Raw genomic sequence first — 18153 nt, 5'->3', positions numbered from 1 at the left:
ACCACCTAAACCAGAAAAAGTGCAATGTCTGCACCTAGCCTTAGAAAATGAAGAGTCAGCCATAGATACATTTCTGTGTATGCTGATTGCTAGCAGTTCTGCCTATAAATAGCTTCAATTGACCCTTCTCTTGATCTGTAGCAATAAAAGTAACCATATAATTGTATTAGATATATTTTACCATTTTACTAGGTCCCCTTGTTTCTTGTTGAGTTGTAGAGTGTAGAAGAAAATTATCTGCATCAGGTGTGGAATTTTATACTTTTTAGCACACATGCTATATGGTCGCAAACTTCTATAGCAGGGCTCTCCAACTTGTAAGTGGCTGGCAGCTGTATACTGTTCAGATATCCCCCCACAGTGCACTGTGCAAGCAGGAACCCCTCTGCTGGGAGTGGTGCTTGGGCTGGAGCCCAGGAGCTGCAAATTAACCCCTTAGGTCAGCAGTTAGACAGACCTGCTCTATCGCACCATACACTAAACGATCACTTGATTTATCTTCATGCCACTCCTGGCATGGGAAGTGTAGCCTAATATATTGTTTTAGCAAGAAATTCATACCAAGATATATGAAGAAGGGTTAGCTCAAATCATAAGCAAAAAGATATTCTGAATATTGTTCTTAAGAACACTGGCAGTTTCTGGACTTCAAGCTGTTTTTAATTCTTAAAAGAAAACTTCAGTCTTGACATAAACAATAGCATGTCCAGGATTCAATTAGCTTGTGTTCTACAGCGCATGTAAGTCACATACATATCTAAAAAGAGATTTAGAGAAGTTATACTGAAATAATATTGAACCACTGAAGCTACATTTTTGAGTAACAACTGATTATGGGTGCTCACTCTTAGATCTGATTTTGAGAAAACGCTGGTCACCCAGGGTCTTTGTACACACAACAAAATTGGCCTTTAAAGGGGCTTAACTGCCCTTTTGTACCACTTTAATGGCATTGCTATTTACACGCTCGATGGCATACTCCCCTTTAAATAACTTTGTTATGTAGCAAGGTAAAACCCATCTGAAGTGTTTGCTACATAACTAAGTGCAAGGCAGGGCACATGGTAGGGGAAGCTTGGGCTTGGAAGGCTTCCAGTACCCTGTGCACCATCCCTGCCACCTTCTCCCATCACTAGGACATTCAGCCACCCTCCTGCTGCCTTGCCACTCTGCCCCCGGGGCAAGCCAGCTGTTCCCGGGTGGTCCGAGACAGCAGGAAGGTGGCAGGGACAGTGCATGGGGTGCTGGAGCTTACCTGCCTCTCCCATGATGGGGGAGAGGGGCGAGCTGCCAGTGGGGCAAGTGATCCCTGAGCTGTGGGGGACCCCAGTGCTTCCCTCCATGGTGGCAGTGCCAGCAGGTGGCACCCACCTGCTGGCACCTGGCCTGGGTGGTCCCGGGGGGTGCCACCAACATAAAGGGAAGCACGGGGCCTTGCGCAGCTCAGGGGCTGTGCAACCCGGCAGCAGCTCATGCAGGCAGGCTTGACTGAAGAAAACAAAAAAAGCAAAAACAAGTGGCAAGGAGCCTGATCTTTACTTATTTATTTTGTCCTGGAGCCTGCCTGCCCGAGCTGTGCAGGGCCTGGTGCTTCCCTCCACGGCTGCGGCACCCCCAGGCAGCTCCCGGGTGGGCTGCTAGTGGGCAGGAGCTGCCCTGCGTGTGCTGCAGTTGCAAAGGGAAGCACTGGGCCCTGCACAGCTCAGGTGGGCAGACAGACTCTAGGAGGGGGTTTGGAGATGGGGATCAAGCTCCTTGCTGCTTTGTTGCTTTTTCTTTTCCTTCAGTCAAGCCTTCCTGCATGAGCTGTCGCCAGGTTGCACAGGCCCTGAGCTGTGCGAGGTCTGGTGCTTCCTTCCATGGTAGCAGTGCCCTCTGGGACCACCCAGGTCAGGTGCTAGCAGGCGGGTGCTGCCTAGGGGGTACTGCCACCGTGGAGGGAAGCACCAGTGTCCCACGCAGCTCAGGGACCGTATAGTCAACCGGCAGCTCAACCACCGCCCCTCCCCCCCCCCCCGCCACCGTGGGAGAGGCAGGTAGGCTTTAAGGATCGGGCCCCCTAAACCTTGTGTATACACAATGAGGGGTTACTTCAGTTTAGCTCACCCTAAATTGAAACAGTGGAAATGGCGGGGGTTTCTAAAAAAAATCAACCATTCCAATTTAGGAAAACTAAACCGAACGAAACCCTTGTCGCGTTTACAAGCACCCCCAGGCTCTAAAATTAAGCTAGTTTTGAGTCTGGGCAATCAAAAACAGAAGCATCCAAAACTATTGATAATTTATAAATTTAGGGCTAAAACATTGTGCAAATATAATCAGAAGACTGAAATCTGACTTTTGAAAATGTGCTCTTTATTCTATCGAAATCTGTCAGATTTGGCTGGCTGCTTTTTTATTATGCTATTTTATAATTGAGATCTCTAGACACAGTAGTTCTCTCTCTACTTTTTGAACAATGTAGGTCAAATGGAACTGCCGGAAAAATAAATGGTTGGCCTTCTCCAAGTCAGTTTCTGACCCTCCACCTAGGCATGGCGGGACTTCTCTGAAAATAAACATTCATTCCTGTATAAACATCTTAAAAATGAGAAACAATGAATAATTACTTCTTAATGTCTTTTCAAAATAGGAGACTATTTTCTCTATACAAAGGAGGAGTCACTTCCTGACTCCACAAATGCAAAGATAGAGGTACGTGCAAAAGGATTTATTAAGTTAAGAATTCTAACTTTGTTAAAATATTAAAGAAAGAACAGTACTTCATTCTTGTGCAATATTGCTTCTTATTTCAGAGAAACATTGTCTGGTGCACTCTGAATTGCTCAGAAAAAAGTAAATGATACCATTTGAAACTGAAAATAATAAAGGCTTTGCACATCACACCCCAAGTGTCATAGTGGTAGTTTTTGGTCCCCTCCCCCCCCACCCCGAAAAAAGAAAGAACATATATATTGCATACCCCAGCCAAGAAGATAATACCACATTAAATGCTGTTTCTCTGCAAAGACAGCCACCACAATGAGAGTATGCAGATAAATGCCTTCACAGAGCATCCAGAAGTAATTGCAACCCATTAGATACAGGTAAATGAACTGAGACACTTTGCAACTAACCTGTAGGGGAAAAAACAAAGATAAAATGTAAATAATTTGGCTGCAATAGTACTAGTGAGAATCAATGGCAAAGTGGAAACCACTGGATTACCCTGCTTTATTACAAATGTTGCTTCGATATGTTTTTATTCCTAACATAACTCTCATGATTACATTCAGAGGCCCCACACAGAAGGTAACAGTTTCACTGATTTAATTCTGGGTACATTAGCAGCCTCCAGCAACATGGTGTGCGTCAAGAAAAACCTCAACATTATGTTCTCCTCTCACCGGTTCCTTGCTTACTTGGACATAAATGTACTCATTTTGACAAATAAAAATTCCTTTGTGCAATTATCTGAGGCCAACTTCTCTACGAAGATCTTTCACCTAGGTCTCTTATCCCAGAAGCATAACAATGCAGCAAAGCACCTTGGGCAGTTAAAACATACAGGGGCAGCAGTGACTTCTGGCTGCTGCTGTACCACTAGCATGATTGTATAGTTGCAGTGGCAGTGGTTTTTTCCACTCCCCTCTATCCCTCTTCCCACCACAAGCTGGCACTTCCCTGCTTGCCCCACCTTACTTATGCTACTTTATCACTCTCTCAGTTACATTAGTTGCTCCAGTAGAGTCAGTGCATGTACTGTCTCCAGGAAAAGGAGACTAATCTCCTGAATGGTTAGCCCTGGTGCCAACTATACTAAGCAGAAATTATCTATGGGCTTTGATTTTCCTCTCTGGTTTTTCTTTTACTCTGATGTAACTCTATAAATTTATCCCCAAGTAAAGGATATCAAAATCAGGCCCACACATCTCTCCCTCTTTAAATTGGTCACTCCCTAAAAAATATTCAATTATATCACCATAGGAATAGGAGAAGAAAAAAATCAATTTCTACCTAAAAAAAAATGCTGTTATTTGGTTTTGGAGCACAAGTCTGAGTTCTGTTGAAATAGAACAAAACTGAATGTTTTAGGATAGCTGTTTTTTTTTTTTAAACCAGTAAAATTAAAGTTATCTACTACACCAGAACTGTATATGGATCTAAGCTTGGTTTCACTGGATTGTTAAAATAATCATTCCCTTAAAAATAAACATACAAAAGCACACGGCAAAACCATTTTAATTTAGAGTAAATCCCAGAAATGTATTATATCCAATATAGTAAACATATTAAACCACCCATGAGAAAAGGACATCTGTGTGCTAGCCATTAAACTCATTACTTATAAGGACTGCAACATCATATAACAACAGTGTATTTCACTAAATATTAATTAAAATATTTCAAAACATCCAGAATGACTAAGACTCTCAATGTAAACAGTCACCAACATGAATACAGGCCCCACAATCTAGCCCTAACTAATTAATCCATTTTAGCTCCACAACTGCCCTTGAGTGAAGTAGCAAATTATTATTATCACACTTTAAAGAAAGGAAAGCTGAAGCCACAATGAAAGCAGTTTGTAGACCCTTGGATTAAACTCCAGCCTTTCTGACTGCCACTCTTTGGGCAAATTTAAGCAGTCTGTAGACCCCTGGCATAAGTCCACAGCAGTCATCCTTTCTGGTCCTGCGTCTGTCTTGTAGTTGTTTAGGATTGGGTAAATGAAGCTCCACATGATACACGACACCAGATCAAAATCTGAAATATCTGAGGCTGTCTATTTAATTAATCCCCTTGTGATTTTGAAACCTCATACCTGAACTGGCTAAGCTGCTTCTAGACATCTGCTGTTATATTAAAAATGAATTCATTGGTACAGTAATTGAAACATTTTAGTTTTTATATACATCTTTTCATCAGCTATTCATCCCTCATTTATGTCATTTTCATTGCTAAATCTCTTCCCACACAAATCAACAAGGCAGCCAAATACGCTTTCACTTACTGGATTAGTCGCAACTAACTGCTGGTTGTTGGCAACTGCAGTCAGCCAAATTATTGTAACAATGGAATTGCAAACAAAAGAGAAAAACAGATTTTTATGGAGGGTGATCCTTTGGCAACTCAAGCTCCTAGGAAAGAGAGATGAGATAAATTATTATATAATAGATACTTGAGGACTAATCTGATATTCTAAAGTTTTGGAATTCTTTATTTTATAGGAAGAAAGCCAGATATTAATTTTTCCTTCCATGTTCAGTTTAACATAATTAATTATTATTTTGAAAGACAAATGATGCCTTATCTTTGATTGAATATAATGCAAAGCAAATCCAACAGATACTATTATGCCAATAATGAAAGGATTTGTTTTGTAGGAATTTACTAAAAAAAAACCTCTGGAAAAATATGTTTTTATGCTAATGTAAGGGGATATTATATTCTATACCTCCATCAACTTCTGACAATATGTCTCAAAATAATTGATGTTTATGCAGTGTTATATAGAGTCAGGGTGTCAAAGTCACCTGGGCCAGATTTGGACCATAGAGCACCTTGCTCCCATCCATGTGGGCTGTCATAGTGGCCACCGTGGTGGCAGTGGTGGTGGTAGAGGGTTTTGGAGAACAGTGGGAGTGAACCAAGCTCTCCACTGATGGCCAGACCTAGTGGGGCCCTGGATTGTGCAGCAGGCCAGACTCCTCAGCTTCTAGTGCCTGGTGGTTGGGCAGCCTGGATAGAGAGTCTGTGTGGGTTATATGTTTAACACCCTGGATACCAAATGTAAAATTATTACCTTATCAGACATGACCACAGTATGGCCTTAAGCATATAAGTAATATCTTTGTTTGCTGACCTTCCCTATTCATGTAAAATCTTAACAATCTATAAATAATTCTACAAGTTTTAGAATTAATATATAATTGTATTATTTGTCTCAGTAATCTCTTTCAACCATAAATTCACCAGGCATTGGCTTTAAACTTCATCATTTACTTTCTGAGCTTTTTCTTATTTGGATGCTTACCTCCTATAGCTTTTCAGTTATACAATGCCCCTTGTCTCTGAGAGGAAGTTTTGTCATATAGAAAGGAATAATGCCATATTAGGAAGAGGGAAGACAGCCAAAACAGGACCCTATTCTTATGTCTATGGCTGGCAGCAAACACATGGCAAGAGGAAGAGGGTTTCATTGCCTCCAATTTTCTGGATTAGAGAAGCCAGTTGGCTACAGTCAAAGGAAAGTCCAAACAGACAAGTATAGTTTTTTATATTTTCGGTGATCAAAGAACTCAAAGTTTAAATAACTGTGTGCAGAATATGAAATACAGCTATAAAATGCTATGTATAAAAGATAGTTAAGGTTTTAAATGTATATAAAAAAAACTTAGAGGAAGATGAAGGATTTAAATAATCTAAAAGCCTTACTTAAGGAGAACACACAGCAAATTCTTTTAGAGGTGCATTTCTTCCTGTAAGCAGGAACATGAATGGGGGTTCCATTATAGTAATGCAAAGTCTGTACAAATCTGCTGCACAATTTGATTTATCCCTCATTCCAGAAAAAGCTACAGAGGCCTAACCTAGTGTTGCTTATATATCATGATATGTGAATGTTGCTCATTAGAAACATTTTGAGAAGATCAACCTTACAGACAGAAAGAAAAAAAAACAAAACTAGGTAAACAAAATGGACTCAACACAAAACATTTAAGTTAATGGAATACTAAGGATGCATAATTAATATTCCAAAAATGCAATTAATGAAAATTTCAGAACGTATACAGCTGTTCTCTGTATGTATGAGACAGAGGGCACTAAGAGAATCTCCCCTACTTGAACCTTCCACATTGGATTTGAATGCAATGGCAGTCCATTTACTACGTGAGTATAAGAATTATTTACTTTCAGTACAACCCTCTCCAAAAGATTTGGGGAGGGAAAGCAGCCCAGGCTTTGCAATCTCCTGAGGACATGTGAAACACAGGAAGAAAGGAAGAAGTTCACCAGAGTGGGCACAGACAATTAAGATGAGATAGGAAGCAAATTATGCCTGTTTAAGTCTTAGAATAAGGCTGTTATAAAATAAGGATCACATGTTTATCATATTTTTCTAAAAAAAAAACCTATGAAGTATTCCACATGTACCCAAAACTGCCAATAAGACAATGAGGCCAAACTGTGGAGTCCTTCCTCACATTGGGTCCATTGACATGAGATATTTACTGTAGAGTTGACTAATTAGCTCCACAGTAAACATCACGTCTATATGTGTGCCCCTATTAGGTTAGAGTAGACTAATTAATTCCTACTTTACAGCAGTGCATGTGTAGATGCTGCCTTGGCTGTCTGAGGCACGAGGGTGCTTTAGTGTGTGGCCTGTCTGCTGGATAGCCCTCCACTGGAGCACCCTCATGCGCCAGCCAGCCCCCTGAAGCATGTTGATCCTGGGGGGCCAACCCTGAGCTGGGAGGCTAACCCCTGGGGCTCCCTGCTGCCCGGGGCTGCTCCAACCTGGCTCAACATGCTGCAGTCCTGGGCATATGTTCAAATGGTGCACCCAACAGCAATAAACTCTAGAGCAATAAGCTCCAGAGTTTATTGCTTTGCATTAATTGCATATGTAGATTCATCCACTGAGTAGAAAGGATGTTTAGTCTCAGTGAAGTAAAACTTGACCATATAAGGAACGAGTAAGGGTGTTAAAATGTGGTCCTACATGAAACCCTCATTTGCCTGAAGGAAATGGATAGAAAACATAAAGAAAAAGAATTAAGTGATAAAAGATACTCGGTTAGATTTTTTTTCTGTGTATTTTATATATAAAAACAACTCCAGCCTAGAGCTAATTCTTAAATGCACAAATGAGTCATGAACAAATCTGGGATTCTGTCTTATTATCAAGACATCATTGCACAGGCAAGGAAAGGAATGTACAATTTATGAGGCCATCTCTCAGGGTCATCGAACAGCTGTTCCTGTTGAATATTCAGCACACCCACCCCCACCCATGCATGAAAGCATCACAGGACAAGAAATAAGAAAGAAATACTTATGACATTTAATAAGGAAAGACTGCTTTCAGCAATAAATAGGATTCCTTCCTAAGCCTCCACCCCTACCTTTCCCCCTACACACATCTCTTTTCTGTGCTGTGTTTTTGTTAATGACATAATAGCTTTTACTCATACCTATTCATAATTATGATCTAAGTTAATTTTAGTTTCTCTTGCTAGACTTAAATTCCATGCAGTAAAAAGATGTTAGAAATCCCTCTGTGTAATTCTGCATTTCCACTCCTTATGATACTTCATTTTACTTATAATAGTTCATAAAATACATGCCTGTGATGTCTATGCATAAGAGGTAAAGAGTAAAAGTTTCAAGAGGACCTAAGGGACTTATGGTCAGGTTTTTAAAGGCATTTGGACATCTAATAATGCAGACAGGCATCTACTAGGATCAATGTGATTCCCTTAACTGCATAACTGCAACTGATTTTCAATTGGGATTAGGTGCTTAGGGCCAGATTTTATTTTACCTATTAGACCTCTGGATGCCTAAATGTGATCGAAGAAACACCTTGCTTAAGTCGCTGAACAACCTATTAATACAAAAAGGAAGAGAGGTCCTCCTCTTTTTCATTTAGATGACCAGTAGATGAACTAGGATCTGGCCCTTAAGTCCCATTTTCAAAATTACTTAACTGGTGTTGAAAATTTTACCCAGTATAGTATACCTTCTATGGAGCAGAGCCTGATAGCCTTCTCTCCAAAAACAGTCTTTAGATCTCAGACAAAAGAATAAGGGGACATTCAATGGAACCAAAAGGCAGCAAATTCAAAACTGAAAAAGGAAATACTTTTTGCCAACACAAAAATAGACCCTGGCTTTCACCACCTCAGGTTGTTGTGATGCCAAACACTTTGCAAGATTAGAAGGGATTTGGCATTATATGACTAACTAAAATATTCAGAATTCTAATAGTTAGTGCTTAAAAAAATTGGAAGAGATACAAAACTTCATACTTCAGGATTTTAACCAATCTCCATCAGTAAACAGTATAAGACCTTCTTGTGGGGCAGTTAATCCCACATCTCTTTACTGTGGAGCTTCTTGAAAATTCTTCTGAACCATATTGTTATGAACTACACTCCAACAGACATCACATGGAAACAATGAATCATTAAAAGAATAAATATGATGCAGATTCGAAATTCCAAGCATACCCCCACACAACAGAAAAGCCACCTGTTAAAGTCACGAATTATCATAACAAACTTCAGTCAACACACAACACATCCTGGAATTAGTCTTATTCCTCACTGACTCTTGAAGTACTAAAAATACTTTACAGGAACTGTACGTGTATCCCACGGGAACATGTTGTAGAGGTTTTCCTCAGCTCCCTTTAAATTTTGTAATTTCCTTTTATTTCCCAGCTTAACCACAGTCTAGAAATTGTGGTTTGTGGTTCTGGATTCTTTCCATGTGGTTCTCTAAGGATACAAAATCCTTCTACCAGAGACAAAATTCCTTAGAGAATTAGACAAACATAACATTCTTACAATTTAGTTCAATAACAGCAAAGCAGACCACCTGCTTTTGCAGTAAATACCACAATCTAAGATGAAACTGGCTCGGGTTTCATATTATAAGTATTGAAATTACAGCTTTAATATAACTGAACTTTTAAATCACATCCAAATTGTTTAAAAATTTAATCCTAAAGCATTCTTCTGTGGCACATGATTTTTAATCTGTTAAACTTTTTATGAGGTTTAAGGCAACAGTACATCCCGATTATGCCAAATCAAACAGTTGATAGAGATGCATAGCTCTTTCATGAGTTTATCTTATTTAATGGTGCAAAAATGAATAAAGAGGTTCCAAAATAAACATATGTTTTACTGAAAAGTCATATGCCATGCTTAAAAAAATGTCCAACAGGAAGGCAGAAAACTTGCACATTGCAGGTTAATTCTAAGATTTCCAAAAGCATTCATTTTTGGGGAACCATCCAAAACATTCTTAAAAGGGTTATCAGAAAATGCTAAATAACTGTATTCCAAACATCAGACCTCTTTAGTGCCTCAAAAAAGACACTCAAAATGTTGAACGTTACAGAATTTAAGTGATTTTTGAAAATCTTGTGGAAAAATGTGTCTCTAAATTGATGGATTAAATAGTTGATGCCTAAAGATACTTTTGCTTGACACCAACTGAAACTAAGATAAAACTCTGAACATTTTAGCCTGCCTCAGATAAGAGTAGGTACATCATAAATTGAAAGGAGGATAGAGGGATTATTGTTTATAAGATTGCTGAAAGCAGATACTTAATATTAAAATCACATTTACTAGGGGGAGAGTTCCCTATCATTAGTAGTCTGACTAGTCTTTAACATAGTAAGTAATACTGTAGCAGTGTTTGGAGGCCTGAATTCAGAACTGAATTAACACAACACCTGTATAAAAAAGTTGTGAATAAATTATGAACCACCCCTAAACTAGGGTAGATTTACCTAACCTGGTACAGAGTTACCCCTGAAAGGACTAGGGGTAAACTGTACTTGGATAACTTACAGAAGTTTGTGTTTGGTCAATCCATATCCATCCAGGGATGTCAATTTGCTAAAAGCAAACAGTCTGTTTGCTCCCCCCACCTAATGAGAAAGCTGTAGTAGCTGTCTATTGTGTGAACTTCTCTGGGATAGCTGCACATGTTTTTCTTTATGCCAGTTACAACATCATACAAATCAATGTAAATTATACTAGTGTACAAGTGTCTAGCTATCTCCTTAGTCTATAACAAACAAGAACCAATCACATCACTACATACTTACAGTATGAAGCATCCAGAAAGACCAAACAGTTCAATTTGCAGCAGAATTAAATGTTCTTTTAAGGTAGCAGATACTTTGCCATTGGCTTCAATACCTATGAAGCAAACCTACCTTCCCTCCTCTGCAACCAAAGACCTAAAGTTCAGATGAACTGGTACGCTAAAGAAGTACAGGCTTGATGAATGGACTGTAAGGTGGACAGAAAAATGGCTGGATCATCATGCTCAAAGGGTAGTAATCAAAGGCTCAATGAATGCCTGGTTGGCAGCTGGTATCAAGTGAGTGCCCCAGAGGCTGGTTTTGTTCAATGTCTTCATCAATGATCTAGAAGATGGGATGGAGTGCACCCTCATAAAGAATGCAGATAACACCAAGCTGAAAGAAGTAGTAGATATGCTGGAGGGTAGAGCTAGGATTCAGAGAGACCTAGACAAATTGGAAGATTTCACCAAAAGAAATCTCATATGGTTCAATAATGACAAGTGCAAAGTCCTGCACTTAGGACAGAACAATCCCATGCACCAGTACAGGGTGGGGATTGATTGGCTAAGAAGAAGCTCTGAAGAAAAAGACTTTGGTATTACAGTGGATAATAAGCTGAATATGAGCCAAAAGTATGCTCATGTTGTGAAGGTGGCTAACAGCATACTGGCCTGCATTAGTAGGAGTGTTGCCAGCAGATCAAGGAAAATGATTATTCCCCTCTATTCAGCGCTGGTAAGGCCACATCTGGAGACTGGAGTCTAGTTTTGAGCCCCCACTATAGAAAGGATATGAATACATTCGAGAGAGTCCAGCAGAGGGCAACAAAAATAGTTAGAGGGCTGGGGAACATAACCTATGAGGAGAGGTTAAGGGAACTGGAATAATTTAGTCTGGGGAAAAGAAGCCTAGTAGCCCACAACAACCTGAAAGGTGGTTCCAAAGAGAATGGAGCTAGACTGTTCTCAATGGTAGCAGATAACAGAACAAGGAGTAGTGGTCTCCAGTTGCAGCAAGGGAAGTTTAGGTTAGGTATTAGGAGCAGGTTTCTCACTAGGAGGATAGTAAGGCACTGAAACAGGTTACCCAGAGAGGTTCCGGAATCTCCATCCTTGGAGGTTTTTAAAACCCAGCTAGACAAAGCCGTGGCTGGGATGATCTAGTTGGGGATGATCCTGCTTCATAAAATCATAGAATCATAGAAAGAAGGACTGGAAGGGACCTGTAAGATCATCAAGTCCAGTCCCTTACCATGGGCAGGAGGTAATTGGGCTCAAATGAGTTCAACAAGGTGTTTGTCCAGCCTTCTTTTAAAAACCTCCAGGGATGGTGACTGCACCACCTCTGCAGGATGTGTGTTCCAAATTCTAGTTACCCACATGGAAAATAAATTTTTCCTTATGTCCAGCCGAAACTTCCCTCAACTAGTTTGTGTCCATTGGACCACATCCTCCCAGGGGTGTTTTTCTGAAAAGTTGCTCTCCTAGATCCTGGTATTCTCCCTTGACATATTTGTAGGTGGCTATCAAGTCACCCCTCAGCCTTCTTTTGCTCAGGCTGAACAAACCCAGGTCCTGAAGTCTGTTGACCTCCTTAAGTCCTTTCCAACCCTAATTTTCTATGACACTATTCTCCATGCAGCCAAGCTGAAGAAGTTCCATGGAGGATCCATACACACAGGGCCAGAAACCTTAGCTCTGAAGATGCTCTTTGCAGGCCCTATGCATCTGAGTTTGAAGGCCAGTATACAAGAGAAAAGTTTGAGGGGTGGATAGAGTACTTCAGTCCAAATTACCCACTATAGTAATGTGCTGAAGAACCCAACATCAATAGATGCTATGAGACAGCTCAGTTGCTTCTTTGGTTTGGTGCAGAGTGAGAGGAGACAGAAACCTGACTATCTAAGCTTGATGTGATAGCATAGGATTTAGCCCAACATGTCTTCATTATTTTGAGTATCTTCCTGCTCATTACTTACTCCAAGGCTTGGAAGGAAACAACATCCTCTCATCCCTTTGAAATGCTGGCCTCTTAGTGCTTTAAGATGGACTAACCCCTAGTGCAACAGCTGCTGGGTAGTGTCTACTAGCTCACTACATTAAAGTGTCAACTCATCAGGACTAGAGGTTTTTTACCCGATCCCACTGCTGAAGAAAACGGACCAGGCCAATAAGATACCAACAGTAACTTTACCATGCGCTGTCATTCTGGGTCATTCAAAAGAATTTCATTATTAATTTGTGGTAGTTTCACTCTCCTTCATTAGCCACTGGCTTCTATATATAAATTAACATCATCATTTATTTATTCTCCCTGCTTGTACATCCTATTCCTGTTTGTACCTTTTCTTAGGTTTCAGGGGAAAGGAGAGTTTCTCTTTACTATCATGCTATAGCACCAAATGTAAAGTCAATACATGATTCAAGTTTGATCATAAACCAGACTGTATGTTTAAGATGATTCAAGTTACCTGATTATCCAGGAATATTATAACCAAAAAGTGCAAGATTTTAAATACACTTACTTAAAATAAAAGAAGATGCCAAGGGAAATCAAGAGTGATGCAATTGAAAGACCATGTCCATTGATGGCCAAGTAGTACAAATTCAAGGCTGTCTGTAATAAAGGAACCAAATAAAGAATAAGTTATGGAGAATATAGAACTATCATATTTGAAACAATTGGACTAATCCATTACATGTAGAACTAGCACGATTAAACAAATGAAAAAAGATGAAGCATTGTTTAGAACTCACTGCAATAAGTCAAGACTTTTTTATTTTTTAAACAAAAAAAATTTTTTTTTTTATATAGGCTCCTATATCTTGCATCTGTATTTACAAAATTCTAGTTATTTATGTCATCTGCTGGGCACATCCATGTCATAGATTTGATTAACCTACTATTGAAATTATAGTTTCAAAAATCCATTTATGTAATCTTTTCTTTTTCTCTAGTTGGAGCTTTTGAAAGACATTTCCTTCAAAACAGGGTGCAACTATCGTACTGGAATGTCAACTTTCAATTAGCATTCCTGAAGGTAGTAAAGGAAATTAATTAAATTAATTGCCATATCAATTACAATTAAGTAATTAACAAAGTGATTAGAGATAATTATGGCAAGCAAAATTAATGAAATGTCAGAAATAGTTAATTTTTCATATCAATCGTAAGCAAGAGGAATGAAAATAACTTTAGCCAAATAGGCAGACTAGGCAGATCTGAATTAAGCAGTACATTAAATTTCAATAATAATCCTCTAAGATCACCTTACCTAGTGTCTCCTATTTAAGAACAACTATTCACTTTACAAATGTTAAATCGCTAAATAATTAAATTTAGCTCCACAGATCTGTCTATGATGAAGTAAGGCCTATTATCCTCATTTTGCATTTAAGGAAAAAGAAATCTTCATTCCATATGCCTAACAATCAAAGATGGTTCTTCATGTGGAACTGAAAGAAAAAATTTGTGCCTCCAGGACTAGGACACAAAGCTGTAGTAGACATTCCTTTGCTCAGATGAACTCAGTTGAAGCCTGAATTAACCACTGAAAATCCACTGTACCAATTGTGTAGGACCCATATAAAATGATTTCATCTAGTTCCTCTTATTAAATACTCCATTCTATAAAGAAAAGATGCATAGTGCAAAGAAAGTCCATTCCAAATGAAATTAAAAGAATGTTATTGTTGCCAAGTGAAGTACTAAAAAAATCTGAAGTTCCCATGCAAAGATTGCTCATGCACTTTTAACTCTGACCCCTAACTACCTTATGAAGCATTTTCACATATGGTTGCATGTTTTATTTCTTTCTCCGAGAGTACTGCTTCATTTAGCTGAGAAGGGGAAGAAGATTCCTTTCTAATTTAATACTGGGGTCAAACAGGGTACAATGTGCTGTGCAGAACTACATACTGGACAATAATATTGGCCAGCAACATTAAAAAAAAATCATCCATTGTGCCCCATTTAACTGACCTACTGAAAGATGCATGAAGGCATAGGATATGATCCTTCAGCAAGCCACATATATAACTAAATAAGTAGTTGCACATTCTTGTCAGGTTGGTTTTTGTATGGAATAGTACAATAAGTCAGAGCACAGTAGATTACTTGCACTAAGGGTGCTAGATGGCTCTGCTTTTGCCGATCTGGTTAATCTTCCCTCTATTTGCAGCCAAATACTAGAATAAAAAAGTCATGACATTTGTCCCAGTTACTAAACTAAATTGTACTTAGAGATGCTCGGTCTCTCCCATCATTTCAGGCAAGGCTTTAGAAATATATTCTTATTGTAGCTTGTAGATGTTCTACCGTGGATGATTATCCAGTACCAAGTTAAATTTGACTGACAGAATTGACATAGGTGGTTATTACTGTTTCTTCCTTTAAATATTCTTATCTGATGCCAGGATTATTGATCCTTATTCTCTTTAATGAGCATATATTCATTCACAAGCTGGTTCTCCACAGATTTAAAAGTTCAGTTTCTTTTCACTTACACGTTTTACATTATTCCATTTGCTACTTGCCTTAATTTTGATTGTTTATTTTAAAACAATATTCATATTTGTTCAGCTAGAAATACTTTCATTTTAACTGCAATACCACTAAATACCACAGATCAGGGGTGGGCAAAATGTGGCCCGTGGGCCAGATGTGACCCGTCAGGCCATTCTATCCGGCCCACAGGGTCCCTAAAAAATTTGGAAAAGTAATAGTTACCTGCCCATGGCTGCCTGTTATGCAGCCCTTGATGGCTTGCCAAAACTCAGTAAGCGGCCCTCAGCCCGAAATAATTGCCCACCCCTGCCATAGACATATGATATAATCAAAGACAGGTGGGATGTTGGGTTTTAACAGCTATTTCTAACTCTTGTCAGATTTCTGACTCATATTTTCAAATTGCATTGAAGCCTATTATAATCCATCCTGTCCTTATTATGCATATTGTATTGCATGGGACATGCCACACACAATCTTCTATGCACAAATCTATCTCTGCCTGATCTGTGGATGATGAAAATTGTTTTGTTCATTCAGATGGCACAGTTGTTTATGTCCTTAACTTGGTAGATGACTCTCTCTGGAAACCAGGACATATATAGAAGGGAAATGCATGCCAACCAAACCCCAAGGTTGCTGTGTGGAATCCACTGTGGAGTAGAGCTGGTCCAAATTTTTCAATAAAAACAGGTTTTTCTTTTTCTAAAATCAATATGAAAAATTAACTTATTTTTAATCAGCTCTACTAGGGCACTCCCCTTGCTGGAGATACAGTTACTCCAGAATGGGACTTCATTTCTGCATTTCTGGTAGGGGACTTCACTGAGCAGAGACATCTGTGTGCATCTTGGAACGCTATAGTGTTTGGAACATGGCTGTCTATGGGAGGATAAAGCAAACAAAATTTTCAGATTTAAAAGGGACCTCTTAACAAAGATTTTCTCCTCCGACCCTTGCAAAGTTTCCTTGTGAGAGGGGATGATCTGAATCTCTATTGTGAGAGACAGAGAGTGGATAAGATGGGAGGGAGTATGGAAGGAAACTATCTTTCATGGAGTAAATGAATGGAAATAACAAAATGATGTTGTGTTGCACATGGGGTAGGGAAGAAGGGAGGATGCTTTTCTTAGGTGAGAAGCAGGGGAATAGGAATACGTAGGTTGGGATGGATTGTTTTGAATTTGCGAGCTGGGGAGGCAATTTGCTTTGTTATACTATATTATTTTAATAGTTTACTCTTTTTTTAAGTTATTTTGTAAGACACCCTAAGCCTTGTGTGGGGAAGACATAGGTCTAGTAAATAAATACAATTTCATTTTCTTCAATCCAATGAAAACCACTTAAATGAAAACCAGGCTCTTTTGGTCATCTTAACACACTTTCCCCTTTTCTCTGTACAGACTGCCTTCCCTCTATGTTGAAATACTGCCATGTACAGTTTTAATAGCAGTGAAATGATCAGAATGAAGGTTTTGACACACATAATATGAATATTAAAAGTCCTACATCAGTGGCAACATGCATTTATTTCCTACCTTCACTTTTTCATGTGTATAGCTATTGCACTGGGTATAATTTGTCCAGGTTCTGTTGCTTTCAGGGTGTCTAAACCAGTGTCCACTTGGATCACAGATCTTCGTAACTTTTTCTTTGGCCAGTGAAAATGAAAACAGAAAATAAAACAGAAACCACAAAAGTTAATAGCAAAGATCTGTTTCTGATGTCTAATATTTAATAGTCCATAAAATTTGGCAAACCAATGACAGATTTATTAAACTAGATTTATTAAACAATAAATTCTGTTTATTAAAAAATCTGTTTATTAAACAGATTTATTAAACTAGATTTATTAAGCAATTGAATTCTGAGAAACTGGTGGCCATTGTTTTTGCTTGGCAAGGGAAAATGATGTAAGGAAACAAAAAAGTCCCTCTTCTCCAATACGGTTACTCGGAAAAATATTTCACACTCACTGTTAGAACACTACTAGAGGAAGTGACAGGAAAATGTAAATGTCACATGACAGCCAGGGATTTCAATTAAAATGTGAGATTTTATTTTTGTAAACTAGAATCAGAAAAGAGAGAAAAATGTCATGAGTGAAATTGCTTGGAATGTCAAGAGTCACTTTAGAAATTTCATTTTCAGTGACTGTTTTATAGCTACGATATAGCAAACAGTGACAGACCAAAAGCTCTTAGATGTGAAAGGGCATTCGGAAACCTCAAAGTCAGGATCACACAGGAACAGAAGCCTAGAAGAGCCTCAGTTTAGCCACAGATGAAAAAGAATTAGACTATGGTTTACGTTAGTGGAAAACTACACTTGACAATCACCTAAATTGAGCTAAAAAGGTGTTAAACTATGTCACTGTAATACACTAGAGGAAAGTTTGGGGTGGATGCTGGGGTCAGATAACATTTGTTAGCTAAATCTGACCTGTCCTTGACTTTTTTTTTTAAGTTTATTGAATCTCAGAGGTGCAATTAGCGGTGTGGTGGTGTGGTAGTGATGGTGCTGCATGCTTGTTTATGTGGCCAGTGAACGTGGTAGATAATGTGTACCTATCAAGTAAACCTGCATTTAACTGGATCCTAGTTAAACCAGTGACTTGAGCTTGGCCACTAGGTTGACAGGAGGATTCAATTAGCCACAATCCATTTTTTCAAGCAACCTCAGTGCAGAGGTTCATCTACTTTTACCTGATGGGTTGAAGTCCTGAAAATAGTCAGGGCAGCGTTGTACTGATGTGGTACCCGCAACAACATCATTCCAGCACAACCAACCATCCCATGTTCTGTTACAGTAAGTACCTATAAACATGAAGG

General features: G+C 39.0%; 1 protein-coding gene across 2 annotated transcripts in view; it reads right to left on the bottom strand.

Annotated features, from left to right (window-relative positions):
* CALCRL (calcitonin receptor like receptor) overlaps positions 1 to 18153 on the bottom strand; it is a 61374-nt gene that overhangs the window by 26677 nt on the left and 16544 nt on the right. For both annotated transcript variants that reach the window (XM_059727240.1, XM_059727239.1), the window contains exons 5-9: positions 18028 to 18138; positions 16861 to 16973; positions 13341 to 13432; positions 4994 to 5120; positions 2963 to 3116 (exon numbers count right to left, since the gene is read on the bottom strand). In XM_059727240.1, coding sequence (XP_059583223.1) covers positions 2963 to 3116; positions 4994 to 5120; positions 13341 to 13432; positions 16861 to 16973; positions 18028 to 18138 — 597 coding nt within the window. The remainder of the gene's footprint in view (positions 1 to 2962; positions 3117 to 4993; positions 5121 to 13340; positions 13433 to 16860; positions 16974 to 18027; positions 18139 to 18153) is intronic.

This window comes from Alligator mississippiensis, chromosome 4 (assembly GCF_030867095.1).
Source record: "Alligator mississippiensis isolate rAllMis1 chromosome 4, rAllMis1, whole genome shotgun sequence".
Lineage (NCBI taxonomy): Eukaryota > Metazoa > Chordata > Crocodylia > Alligatoridae > Alligator > Alligator mississippiensis.
Note: the sequence above shows the minus strand (reverse complement) of the source record. Positions and strands in the feature narration are given on the sequence as shown.